This window comes from Brettanomyces bruxellensis, chromosome 7 (assembly GCF_011074885.1).
Source record: "Brettanomyces bruxellensis chromosome 7, complete sequence".
In the NCBI taxonomy this organism is placed as follows: Eukaryota; Fungi; Ascomycota; class Pichiomycetes; order Pichiales; family Pichiaceae; genus Brettanomyces; species Brettanomyces bruxellensis.
In genome coordinates, this window is record NC_054688.1 from 880,301 (window position 1) to 893,942 (window position 13,642).

The following is a 13,642-nucleotide window of genomic DNA, read 5'->3' on the forward strand; positions in this document are numbered from 1 at the left end:
GAAAGGAGATGAAAGTAGAAATTTATGAAAGGTGAGACTCTGAGAAAGGAAAGATGGCTGGAAATCTGAATTGCACAAAGCGGTTCCGTTTAAAGCGCATCGTTTCCTAATTTGGTTTAAATTGGATGCATTGAAAAAATAAAACAGTTTCCGAAATTTACGCAACAAAGTGTAGGCACACAAGAAAAAAAAAAAAGAGAGAGAACTAGACAATGCTCAAACTTTTCTCAAACAATACTAAATCAAAAATATATATATATAATATGTGCACACTATCGATTCCCGAATATAGGGGTCGGATTGATATGAATAAGCTCGCAAAATAAAGAACTGGTATGCAAATACGAAAAAAGGGATGGGCACCTTACCGAATCTAAAGAAAATAAATAAATGGCTTGCTTCTATTCGCCATATTATTGACTTTCAATTTTTGTTTGCATTGTGCAGCCGTCGGAGGCGACGTAAATAGTCTCTTTCTTTTGGAAGAACATCTTTGTACATGTATTCTTATTCTGCAAGTCTTTGCAAATTTATTATTAAATAGAAGGTTTTCTAATGATCACTGAAGGTGTTGGCGGCTCAAATTAGTCAGGGTTTTGAGTGTGAATAAATGAATAAAAAGCGTAGTTTGGATTAATAGGTCAAACAATTAGTTTGCAACATGGTTTGGATGGATCCTAAATGTTGCTTGAAAATAATTACTGAAAACTGTATCTTGTCCAATTCATTCATATCAACTTTCAAGTTATTCCTTGGTTCCCTTAATTACAATGTATATGATTGATATATCCTCATTACATCTTAAAATTTCTTTAATTCCGTTCTGTTTCTTCTGTAATCAACTAGCAAATAATTGGTTCCCTTCTATGGAATGCCTGGCAGTGCAAAATATCAGATGTTCCTTATCACAGGGAGGCTTACTTTTTTTTGTCCCTCTTTCTTTCCAATTGACCTTCGCTTCTCAGAACTTTTTTTTTGTTGTTTTCCTCACTCTTCTGCTTATTTGCACATTAATACTCCACGCCACGCACCATACTGAACTTTGATTTCTTATCCGTCACCTTTCCAGAAGATCCAAAAAGGCAAAACAAATAAAATTAATCTGTTTGGTTCGGGAGGTCAGTATATTTGGTTCTCGCATAAAACTATAATCACAACAAATCAAAAATGAACAACGAATACGACTATCTCTTCAAACTTTTGTTGATTGGCGACTCTGGTGTGGGAAAATCGTGTCTTTTATTGAGATTTGCTGAGAACACCTATACCCAGGATTACATTTCAACCATTGGTGTTGACTTCAAGATCAGAACCATAGAACTTGATGGAAAAACTATTAAACTACAGATCTGGGATACTGCAGGTCAGGAGAGATTCAGAACAATTACCTCTTCATACTACAGAGGTGCTCATGGTATCATTATCGTTTATGATGTGACTGACCAGGAATCATTTAATGATGTTAATCAATGGCTACAAGAAATAGATAGATATGCTACAAGTGGTGTGCAAAAGCTTCTTGTTGGTAACAAGTGTGATCTCACGGATAAAAAAGTTGTTGATTACGCCGTTGCCAAGGAGTTTGCAGATAGTAGGGGCATTCCATTCATAGAAACATCTGCTGCTGAGTCTACAAATGTCGAGCAGGCCTTCATTTTAATGTCCAAGCAGATCAAAGCTCAGATGGCTTCACAGCCTACAAATAACGCTGCTGGAAAGCCCTCAGTTAATCTAAGTGGTACTGCTGTTAATACCAATGAAGGTGGATGCTGTTAAAAATATAGTCGATGAAACAGCTAGTCTTTCATTGGATATAGCACCATTCTTCTTATCTTCTATTACTTGCGCTGCATACATCTTCAACACTATCATGTCGTTTGTGTTTTTTACTTTTTTAAGTTCCTTGCTCTTCTCTCTTCGTCACTATCGGCTTCGCGATGTTGCGGTTTGGTATGTGTGAATGGCTGGTTTTAGCTTGGAATGCCACATCGGTTATTGCGCACTACCAGATTTATTTTTCCTCGTCTACTACATCATAGGTTGAGTGGTTATTGCGATTATAGCTAATGTTTAATATTACTATCTTTTTATATCGCTGTCGATTAAGATAAAATGTAGTATATTAGTATTTTTGTTACTGTTAATCTGCTCTGCTTAATGTAAAATTGTGAAGACCCAACGTATCTTGTCTAGAATCCAATTTTTTTCTCGTTCTTAAAATTTCAGCAACTAACACAAACTACTTTCTTCCTGATCAATATACGTACGACATAATATATTCCCTAAGATAGTTGGCTTTGTATTACTAAGCATGGCTGGAGCAGCAGAAAAAAAGCAAGCTAAGTACAACGTGGAAACGTTGAAGCAGATACACATCATTTCCGCTGTTGTGAATTTATTTAGTCTTGTATGTCTTTTTGTTTTCCACAGACCCAACAGCAAAAAGCCATATTTCATCTTCAGTATTCCTGGATGGTTTTGTGAATTTGTTATTGAGAAAATTGGTCGGCCGAAATACAAGAAAGATGATGTTAGAGGTTTCCAAATGCTCGTTAATGCTGGTGAGGACCTTCGGCAACAGGGTCTGACTGAATATATTTTCGATGTTTTCTATCTCACGGAGGCTTGTGATATCTTCATGTGTTTGTTTGGATCTAACATGTCATACTTGATACTTCTTCTTATACCAATATATGCTGTCTATAAGTTGGCTAGTTTATGGCTGCGTTTCAGATCAAGAAGTGCTGGTAATCCCACATTTGAGCAGGAAGATAACCGTCAGGCCCAACCAAAGAGCAAGCGACAGAAGAAGCTCGAAGCTAGGCAAAATAGAATTCGTTACGCAAGATCATGAATAATCTTTATATCGGGCATTCTACAGTTTTCTAAGCAGTGTTAAATTACATTTTATGATGTATTTCATACTTTTTTCTACGTCAACGTTTCTTATAAGTGGAGTGCCTCATCTTCTCATAGCATGTAATTACTTTTCTGCTTTTATAGAAATGGTATGTTTATATTACCTGGCATTGTATTTGTTTTGAACCTTTTAGTTGATTGCGTTTATTTACAGTAATCAAGCATGGTCCAATCATTGGACCCGCAGACATTTTCGCTGGTCTGCACTATGAATTTTGGACTCAAGCAAATTCCAGCAATGAATGAATGTACTGTTTTACTCTTATTCGCACATTCCCTTTTTCTCCCTTTTTATCGTCCTTGATTGATTCTATATTACAGAATAGTCGAGGGGCAAAAAAAAATAAAAAATGAGAATTAAGAGTTCCTTTAACATAATAGGATCCAGATCGAAAAAAAGGAAAATAGTTCAAGGAACATTAGCGCACTCTTCCTTAATCTTACATACTCGAAACTTGAACTTTACCTTTGCCGGGCTTGTCTGCCTTTTTTTTTTTTTTTGAACCAGTTTTGTTTTTTCTTCGTGTCGCATTTTTCCCCCTTTCAATTCTCTTTCTGTTAAGCTGTTCATTTTTTCCTCTTAATTTCATACCTTTTCCTTCTTCTTCATCTTTTCATCCTTGAGACTCAACTATAGGATATCAATTCTATACACTTTTCCCACAAATATAGACAACAAAAATGGACGGAGGTATGTATCATTTTTTAATTTATTCTTACGGAAGGCTTAGCTGCACCGATTTTACCTTGGCGCTAACTACGATTCTGGTGTTTAGGCGCTCTACGATTTGCCGATGGTTTTCATAATCGAAGAAATGTTATTTCATCACAATTTGCAAGTATTAGATTTCGTTTGGTTCAGCACGTTTTAGATTCGGAGGGAGAATTCAAATTGAGGTGTGTGTGTTCATAACTATCAAAGCGTGTTTAATGGTGCTTGATCTAGTTTTGGGCACTCTTTATTTGATCAATTGAACGGTATTGAACTTTCATTTTAGTTTTCTCCTTTTTATGAGCAATTCGTGTTGGGACTTTAACTGTTACTGCTGCATTATTCTCATTATTTCCACCTGAATAATCTAACAGAGAGTGTCTGTGGAGGTTGATCTTATGGCGGCTATATTTGCACTATGGATTTTTTTATCTTTCAAAACAAATACTAACATCTTAAACAGAAGACGTTGCTGCTGTAAGTATACAGTTTTCATATTAAGTTTGTCGATGTGCATAAATATCATTTCTGGCTGAGCTAATATTCGTTTCAAGTTGGTAATAGTTTGAATCCAAGTAATATTTTTTTTTGTTTTATTTGGTCTATTTTTGTCCGAACACAGCCAGCCACCCAGCCAACCTTGTCGGATCTAGTGATTTTTTTTTTGTTTTCCTTCTTATTATTGCTAGGTCAGTTTGGGGAATGGCATTCTACCCAAATTTCGCGAAGCACGTTCGATGCTTACCTAATGAACAAATCGAGGCAATAATTTTTTTTTTAATATCTCATTTTGGGCAGATGTTTTGTTTTGTCTGGTTGGCGGCTCACACTAAAAATATGAACAAATAAGCGGCTGGTGGATCAATATTGGGAAATATGGGTAGTCCCAGCATCCGCTTTTTTATACGACAAAATATACAAATTGTGGTCATTTTTTTGGTGAAAATTGTTATACTAACAAAATTCTATGATGTTATTATAGTTAGTTATTGATAACGGTTCTGGTATGTGCAAAGCCGGTTTTGCCGGTGATGACGCTCCAAGAGCCGTTTTTCCATCTATCGTCGGTAGACCAAGACACAGAGGTATTATGGTCGGTATGGGTCAAAAGGACTCGTACGTCGGAGATGAGGCTCAATCTAAGAGAGGTATTTTGACCTTGAAGTACCCAATTGAGCACGGTATTGTGACGAACTGGGATGACATGGAGAAGATCTGGCATCACACTTTCTACAATGAGTTGAGAGTTGCACCAGAGGAGCATCCTGTCTTGTTGACTGAGGCCCCAATGAACCCTAAGTCTAACAGAGAAAAGATGACACAGATTATGTTTGAAACTTTCAATGTTCCAGCATTCTACGTTTCTATCCAGGCTGTTCTTTCCTTGTATTCTTCTGGTAGAACTACCGGTATTGTTTTGGACTCTGGTGACGGTGTTACTCACGTTGTTCCAATTTATGCAGGTTTCTCTCTTCCACATGCTATCTTGAGATTGGATATGGCTGGTAGAGATTTGACTGACTACTTGATGAAGATTCTTTCCGAGAGGGGTTATCCATTTTCGACTTCTGCAGAGAGGGAAATTGTCAGAGACATCAAGGAGAAGCTTTGTTACGTTGCTTTGGACTTTGACCAGGAAATGCAGACGGCAGCACAGTCATCTTCTATTGAAAAGTCATACGAATTGCCAGATGGTCAGGTTATCACAATTGGAAACGAAAGATTCAGAGCTCCAGAGGCTTTGTTCCACCCATCTCTTCTTGGTATGGAAGCTGCTGGTATCGATCAGACTGCTTACAACTCTATCATGAAGTGCGATGTTGATGTCAGAAAGGAATTGTACGGTAATATTGTTATGTCCGGTGGTACTACGATGTTCCCAGGTATTGCTGAGAGAATGCAGAAAGAGATTACTGCTTTGGCTCCATCTTCCATGAAGATCAAGATCATTGCTCCTCCAGAAAGAAAGTACTCTGTCTGGATCGGTGGTTCTATCTTGGCTTCTTTGTCTACTTTCCAGCAGATGTGGATCTCCAAGCAGGAATACGACGAGAGCGGACCTTCTATTGTTCACCACAAGTGCTTCTAGGCAAGTTGTTTTGTCAACTTGTAGCCAGATATTGGTTTGTGTGTGTTTGGATTACAGCACATTAACCTTATTACTTATGGTGCTGACGTCCGTTCTCGAGTTTCGGGCTCAGTTCTTGTTTTCAGCTTGGCAAAACTGGAGGCGGCATCTGGCGCAACAACTGTTTGTTTGTGTTTGTTTGTATTAATGTCAGCTTTCCTGTTATTTTGCAAAGTATTATTTGGTTTAATAATTATTTGTCGTATACAATTGTTATCCGTTATTAAGGTTCCAGAAGGAATTTATCAAATATTTTAAGTTGGGTAGTGGGATGTTATCGTTTCATCTATCTTTTATTATTCCCCTCCCCAATCTCACACATTTGATCGGTGACTATCTGACCGTAAATGGATTTTACTCCGTCTCTCTTGATTTTATACGTTCAACTCTTTTTTCCTTTTACATCTTTATAACTAAACTACTCTGTTTTTTTTTGCCTTTTTTCTTTACTTTGATAAAGCCTGACAATTCTCTTCGATGTTTGTTGTTATCTTTATATTTCACTCAATTATATTTTACTAGTATGTATGTTATAAGTATGCTTTGATACTTATGTATTGTCGTGCCATTTTACATTCATTAACCGTTGAAATTTGAAATTTGATTTAGCTGAATACTGGGATTGGATTAAAATGTGTGCTTTCTTAATTTTCGAATTTTATGACTGTTAGGATCGCTATGGACACCCTGGCAATTTGGGAATAAATGATTGGCGTGAAAAATGCTTAGCTGCAGGAACAATGCGGCAAATCTAGCACTGAAAATAACTGACAGATACAGCTAAGCATTCTATTTTTTTCTTAAATCCATAAAATGATTTCTGAATTTGATCCTCAACCGTCAAGTATTAGAAAACTAGAAAACAGGGAATATTTATTATTTTTATTTGGGAAAGGATCATTGGGCATATTAGGTTTGTATGAACCAAAGTAAAATTTTGCAAAAAAATAAAACGACCAGACTAAGTGTCTTGAAAGGGGGAAAAATAGATTATTTGCATTATCCGATGTTCATGATGGTACTGTAATGTCAGAACACTGCATGGTAAGACTACCTCACCTCCTTCCAGACGACAAAATATACATTTTCCCGATCGTACAGTGCACATGCCGATATATTGCCACCAATTTTCCAATCCAAGCATTGAGTACGCGAAACGATAATTGGATACAAAAGCTGTGGTTGAAAAGTCAAAAAAGCCGCTTTCATCCAGGAAGGGCCGTTTTTTCTCCTTGAACAAATAAACGACCCTGTTTTTTCACATTCCTGGTATTTGTTCCGCCTTCTGTCACCATAGCATTTACTTAATGTTAATTCGGCTTACATGTACGTTGTCCTAACAATGGATCGGAGCAATGCATTTATTTTATTGTTATTATGTCTTCTTGCACTTTTTCTTTAACTTTCTTTTTCCTTCTTTTTTCCCTGAATTTCTTCTTTTCCTTTCCTTGCTTTCTGCTACGGCATATTTGTCTCTCTTTTTTTTTGTTAATGCATATGTGCACATTTTTATATTTTTTCTCATTTAGCTATCAATCAGCCTATTTTTCGAAGATCAATCATTTTTCTAATATTTCTACTCTTAATTCCTCTATCCACTCTGTGTCACTGGTCCAAGGTTTAATGGTATCACATTTTGTTCCTTCTTGTTAATAGTGACGATTAGGTCTGTTTATAGAACAATCGCATTAACGTTCATTCAGAACATTCCGCTCCTATTTTACCTTTCTTCATTTACTTGGTGAAAACCTCGCTTTGATTGATATCAATCTGCTTTTGTGATAACTGCACATTTGTATAACCGCATGTCTGAAAATTCTGGAGCTTCGCAAAGTCCTGGAGCAACTCCACAGCAGGTCCAAGGGCCACATTTTTTGGCTCAAATAAGCAAGCTTGCAAAAACTGCTCAATTTTATTGGTATCTGTCTCATGTCTTTGCTATTTTTTTCATGGCTCTGTGTACAATCATCTCGGTGTTCAAAGGAAATTTTAACTATTCGGCCATTAGATATTATCAGTTATCTATCACATCAATCATAATAACATATTTAATAGTTATAAGGCAAACATACAGGGCCAAACCTATAACTTTCTTGTTTTCTCAATTTTTCCAACTTGTTGGTGATGATAATGTTCAATATTTGCTCCTCGCTTCAATATTAAGGTTTTTTGCAAGTAGGATCTATGGTGGAATCAATGCAACAACCTTGCAACCCTTTACTATTTTTGCGTTATTTCATTCTTTATCATATTTCCAGTCTATGATTTTACCATTCTTGTCACCCTTATCCGCGGGTACCAAGCAGAATATCTCATCTGGCATCCAATTTTTTGTGAAAAAATATAATGAAACCTCTCTAATGATTGCGTCAAATATGGAGTTGATGACTGCTGTCACATACTCTGTTCAAACCTTTATCTCTGTCGTCACCATGAAAATATTAAAACCAAGTCTTTTTGCAATGAATCTCAAAACAGTTTGCATGTGTGCATCGTATGTCATGTTTTGCAAAGTTAGATATGATCAAAGTAGATATATGCAGACTTTGATCAATTCATATGATATGCGTTTCAACCAGTTGATTTATGGAAGTCGTTTCATTCCTCAAAGTCTTAAAGGCATATTAGTCCAACTTAGATCCTTGATTATTTCTGTTCTAGGACATATATCTCTTCCTGCCACACATCCTGCTCAAGCTGAAAACTAATGTTCGTGTTGAAACAAACATGGATTGAATTTCTTTTTTGCCAGCATCAAAATGTTAATTGAATGGAGATCATAGTGTTTTGCGTGAGGTTGTAACATCGTTCACTTCAGTGCATCTTTTCATTTTCTAATTTCATACTGTTTGTTCGTTGGTCTTATGTACTTGTATAGATTTTTCGTCATTGTTTAGTTGGTGCTTCTGAATATGATATAATTCAAATTAAAGCGTCAATTATTCGAGTTTGGGTTACCCTGTTTCGGCTCAAATAAAGCGTGAAGCATTCTGGGGTGTTCTGACAGTTTTTTTTATTCTTCTTTTTTGTATCATAGTCAAACTAAGATTACTTTATTATGTGAGTTTGTATTATTGTTATCAGCATTTTTAGCAGTATATTGATTGTTTTGTTATAGTACATTGAGAGAGATGTGCTCTTAGGAAAATCCACAATAATAGCGAGGTTGAGGGACGACCTTACTGCAGCATTATTAACCATAAATTTCTACCTCACTTTGTTATTATTTGATCGATAAGCAGTTTCAAATTAAGTCTGCAAGTTTAGACCAGCCTGCGTTTTAAATCTGGTACAACCCAGTTGGTATTGTTTTAGTTATTTACCCGCTTTGCGTGATGAAAAGAAATCCTCCCTCGCCTTGCATATTTTCTTTTGTGTTACTTTTTTCAGGCTCTTATTGTGTAATCAAAACTATTTACTGATCAAAAAAAAAAAAGGACAGAATGAGAATATTATATCAGTATGTCTTTCTACGTTGTCAAGTTACTGTTTTACCCCGACTCGCTCTAAACCAAAGTGCATATAACAGGATAGAAATCGTTATTGAATAGATTTTTCCACTGGTTTCTGCAACATTATTTACATAGCATTAACACTTCATTTGAGCAAATGGCCGATTCTGCTGTGTCTACAGAAACAATTCCGAAACGTGCAGAGATGACACCTATAAATGTTGAAAAGACTTCTGGTGATACTCCATCTGACGATAATGTTATCTTGAGAAAGAGAATTCTGCCGGGACCTGATGAAGATCTTTCTACATATGTAACACTTCCCCCTTGCTCTCATTTGGAAAAGGTTTTGGCCTCACCGGCATCTGAGGTGGTATTGAGGACTTATAGTACAGCTATTAAAATATGCATCATGGAACCACCAGAACCACCTGCCCGAAAGAAGCATCGTATGAACTACAAAGGGGAGAATGGCACACATGATGAGTTGCATTCTGAGTCGGGATTTTCTACAGATTATTATTACTATAAAAATGGAAAGCCGGCAAGCCAAAGAGCCCTCTACAGAATTCGTACAAAGATTTTGAGATGTAAGAATTGCCATACAGATTCATCTCTTTACATGTGTCTTCAGTGTCCCAATATTGGCTGTCTCAAAGATGGACATGCTTATGATCATGCTTCGAGTAGCGGACATTTGTTTGGTAAGTATTCTACTAGTAGAATTGGTGTGAACGATCATCCGTAAAAGTTCATCAGCAAAAAAAAGACTTTCAATTTTCAAAAGATAGTTTTGATGAGAGATTTATGACTAACTTAACTTTCCAATTTGTTATTTTCAGGAATCAGTGTATCCTCTGGCTATATGTTCTGTTTCAAATGTAAGGATATCATCGGTCATCCCCTATTAGAAAGAATTCGAATCATGAATCTCAAAGCTGGTGGAATGCTTTCTGCATACCCCGGTATGCCTGTCCATGATTTGGAGCATAATTCTAAAAAGGAACAACTTATCAAGAAATATTCTAGAATTCCAACATATAAGGCTACGAGAGGTCTCAAAGGATTCATTAACATGGGATCAACTTGTTTCATGAGCTCTATTTTGCAGGCTATTGTTCATAATCCTTTTATTAGAGATTATTATCTTTCTGGCTCTCATTTAGACTGCCCAAGGGATCCGAAGGATTGTATATCTTGCTGTGTAGGTGAGATATTTAAGGATTTTTATTCCTCTACAAGTACCTCTGGTTATGGACCTAGTTCAATGTTATCAGCTGCATGGAAAGTTAGAAAATCTCTTGCTGGTTATTCTGAACAAGATGCACATGAATTTTGGCAATTCCTTATTCATCAATTACATAAAAATGATACCAAGCGTCTGCATGACAGAGAATCGACACCAGCTTTAGATAGTGATGGTGATAAGAAAGATTTAGCTTCAAATCCTCTTTTTAAGTGTGATTGCATTACACATAGGACATTTGCTGGGGAATTACAAAGCACCCTTACTTGTGCTGACTGTGGAAATAAGCATGTCACGATCGACCCGATGCTCGACCTTTCATTAGAAATTAGGGAAAGAAATGAGTCACTTAAAACGCTTGATGAATGTCTTCAAAAGTTTACGAAACCAGAAAAATTGGATATTCTCTTCTCTTGTCCAAGGTGTGCGAAAAAGACCGGTGTTACGAAGCAGCTGCAAATACGAAAGCTTCCGCCTACTTTGTGCATTCAACTCAAACGGTTTGAGCACGTCAATGTCTCCACAAAGCTTGAGGCTCATGTTGATATCCCGTTAATTTTAGATATGTCCAAATATACATTGGATGGTAGAAGAAACGGTGATTCTGGATCTGACTTATATGAGTTATATGCTGTGGTTTACCATATAGGAAATGTGAATACTGGACATTATATTTCGTTGGTAAAAGACCGAGATGGAATGTGGTTCAAGTTTGATGACTCGCACGTTGTCAGAGTTTCAGAAAAGGACGTCTTGGCCTCACAGGCATATTTGTTATTCTATATCATACATGAAATGCCATGATATGATAGGACTGGAATTTGTTACATTATTCATCTTAGTACATTCCAATCTTTCTGCATTCTTTCTTTACTTTACCTTGTCTATCCGTCATATTGCTTAAGTATTTTCTCCTCAGACATTCTATTTTATTTGCATTTTTTTCCTTTCTTTTGTTATAAACGGATGTTATTTATATACTGGAATTGTTTTTTTTTGCCTGCTGTATAAAGTGATGGTCAGGAATAATCTAATGTACGCTGAAGCTTTCAAATTATAAATCTGTTAATCAAAGAAATCGTCCTCATCTTCACCGACTTCATTGCTTAACTGATGTTCACCTATATTTGAGTGTTCATCGTGAGGCTCGTTATTTTTGACGAGCCTTCTGTCAGTATCCTTAATAGCCTTGACCTCAACTAAAATGTCCTCTATATTTGATATTTTTGTCTGGTTTCCAGCTAATCTTAGAAGCGTCACATATTGTTTAATAACGTCACCGCCTTTATAAATCAATAAGGTAGGGCAGCTTGTCTCAGGATAATTTTCAACTGCCCTACTTGCCGGTATGTCCACAAATTTAATTTGAGGGTATTTATGTGCAAGTAAATTCAGCAAGTTTGCTAGAATTCTGGACTGCAAACTGCTGTGCAATGACATATGTACCACAACAAAGCAATGTTTTGATGCCTCCGTAACTTCTTTCTTGTATTCAGGTTTACTGATACCATACACCTCACCAAAGTGCGCTTTGGAAGCGAGCCGTCGAATTTCAGCTATTCGCTTTTGTTTATACTTTTCAAGAAACTCTTCCTCCTCATCGTCCTCTAATTCATCTAATTCATTCAATGTTTTGTTTTCTAGCCTGTTTGCGTGTTGCTGTTCTTTTTTCTCTTCCCTTGCTTCCTCTTCCAGTTCTTCTGTTTTTTTAGGCTTCTCTGGAATAATTCTGTGTTCCCTAAGAATGTCATTCCATTCCGTATCCTCTGTTGGATCCACCTCAACTTGAATTTTAGGGTCGTATCCTGGATTCATGATTTTTTGTCGAACCAAGAATGTTATACTGAATAATTGATCAAGTCGTACCTTCAATAGAAATGTTTTTTCAAGATCAGTATGATCGATCATGTTGTATAAACATGAATATATGTGTACGGGTGTGTTCTGATAGAAGTCTTTTATCCCCTTTCCTAAGTAGGGCTCAGAATGAGAATTGTATGTATACCAAGCATGCTCCTATAAAACAATGATCAATATGCATATGAGTTCTCATGTAAAAGATATTTTTAGTGTGCTTATAGTAATAGCATATTGTTGTTTTAATTGTGTCTTTCCTTTATGTTTTTTCCCAAAAAAAATAAAGCGTATTTCAATTGCGTTAAACCATGAAAATACTGGAAAGTAAAAAAATTAGATATTTCTACGTATCTGCACTTCGACCAATACAAAATACTAATTTCAATATCTTTACGGTAATATTTTGATAAATGTAACGGAGTTTCCAATGGCCACATTTGAATATCACATTTACCTAGAAAAGCTACGTTAAATAGAAATATTACGGTTAATCTTGGGCAATCACTCTTCATTTTAGTTTTTACCCCTTCTTTTTCTGCCCAATTTTACTGTACATCTTTTCAGATTTAATTGGTTGAGTATTTATCTCGTAAATAATAGGGATGAACTGTTGTTATATATTGTACTGTTAATTTATTATAAGTGTGATGTCAATTACTTCAGGGGGAAAGCGGCTAACTAGATTGTGTTTTCAATGATTATAAAAGAAAAGAGATAAAGTGAAAGTGATAGAGTAAAATGTACAAAACAGTAAAAGTAAAAATAATGCAAAAGAAAGAAACAAAAATACTGTGCAAAGTATCATAACACTTTGAGTAGTGTGAAGTTATAAGCAAGGTAGTGTGTTTGCTTTACTCTTGCAGTATATAGACTCACTGTCGAACATATGTTAGGGTCTATTATTATATGTCCTTAGATTTATTTGTTTTGAATTTTGAACTTATTTTTATATAACAACCAAGATTTAGAATAATATCTTTTAAAGGCAATCCTGGATAAAATGCACTAATTGTGTATTTTAGGGAATCGGGGAGGGGGAAGAAAAATAATCCTTTGTGATTATAATTCTGTTCCTGAGAATTAAATCTTTGTTTCATATTATGTATGATTACCTCATTTTATTTCTTTTAAATTTTACTTTACTTTACCCCTTTTTGTATAACTTGCTTCTTCTACCAAAGGATGGGACCCGATGTTAAAGTTAGTGCTACAAGATTTGTATAATATCTCCATATTTATTGTAGCACATAACTTGTACATAAGATTTAGTATAGACATAAGAGGATACCTCATCTTTATATAGTTGTCATTCTTCTGCTTATACCACA

At 35.8% G+C, this 13,642-nt stretch overlaps 6 protein-coding genes across 6 annotated transcripts; 5 read left to right on the forward strand and 1 right to left on the reverse strand.

The window, feature by feature from the left end:
• Nucleotides 1–1,167: 1,167 nt before the first annotated feature.
• On the forward strand, nucleotides 1,168–1,776 carry BRETT_004866 (uncharacterized protein; the record flags this gene model as incomplete). The annotated part of the gene is made up of 1 exon (XM_041283355.1): nucleotides 1,168–1,776. The coding sequence occupies one exon, from the start codon at nucleotides 1,168–1,170 to the stop codon at nucleotides 1,774–1,776; it is 609 nt and encodes a 202-aa protein (XP_041136707.1).
• A 535-nt stretch (nucleotides 1,777–2,311) lies between these two features.
• Nucleotides 2,312–2,854, forward strand: BRETT_004867 (uncharacterized protein; the record flags this gene model as incomplete). The annotated part of the gene is made up of 1 exon (XM_041283356.1): nucleotides 2,312–2,854. The coding sequence occupies one exon, from the start codon at nucleotides 2,312–2,314 to the stop codon at nucleotides 2,852–2,854; it is 543 nt and encodes a 180-aa protein (XP_041136708.1).
• A 1,653-nt stretch (nucleotides 2,855–4,507) lies between these two features.
• On the forward strand, nucleotides 4,508–5,720 carry ACT1 (actin; the record flags this gene model as incomplete). Its single annotated transcript, XM_041283357.1, has 2 exons — nucleotides 4,508–4,511; nucleotides 4,618–5,720. 2 exons carry the CDS (start codon nucleotides 4,508–4,510, stop codon nucleotides 5,718–5,720), a joined length of 1,107 nt encoding a protein of 368 aa, XP_041136709.1.
• Nucleotides 5,721–9,368: 3,648 nt separating this feature from the next.
• BRETT_004869 (uncharacterized protein) lies at nucleotides 9,369–9,959 on the forward strand (the record flags this gene model as incomplete). The annotated part of the gene is made up of 1 exon (XM_041283358.1): nucleotides 9,369–9,959. One exon carries the CDS (start codon nucleotides 9,369–9,371, stop codon nucleotides 9,957–9,959), a length of 591 nt encoding a protein of 196 aa, XP_041136710.1.
• Nucleotides 9,960–10,136: 177 nt separating this feature from the next.
• On the forward strand, nucleotides 10,137–11,261 carry BRETT_004870 (uncharacterized protein; the record flags this gene model as incomplete). Its single annotated transcript, XM_041283359.1, has 1 exon — nucleotides 10,137–11,261. The coding sequence occupies one exon, from the start codon at nucleotides 10,137–10,139 to the stop codon at nucleotides 11,259–11,261; it is 1,125 nt and encodes a 374-aa protein (XP_041136711.1).
• Nucleotides 11,262–11,522: 261 nt separating this feature from the next.
• On the reverse strand, nucleotides 11,523–12,365 carry BRETT_004871 (uncharacterized protein; the record flags this gene model as incomplete). Its single annotated transcript, XM_041283360.1, has 1 exon — nucleotides 11,523–12,365. The coding sequence occupies one exon, from the start codon at nucleotides 12,363–12,365 to the stop codon at nucleotides 11,523–11,525; it is 843 nt and encodes a 280-aa protein (XP_041136712.1).
• Between the last annotated feature and the right edge of the window lie 1,277 nt (nucleotides 12,366–13,642).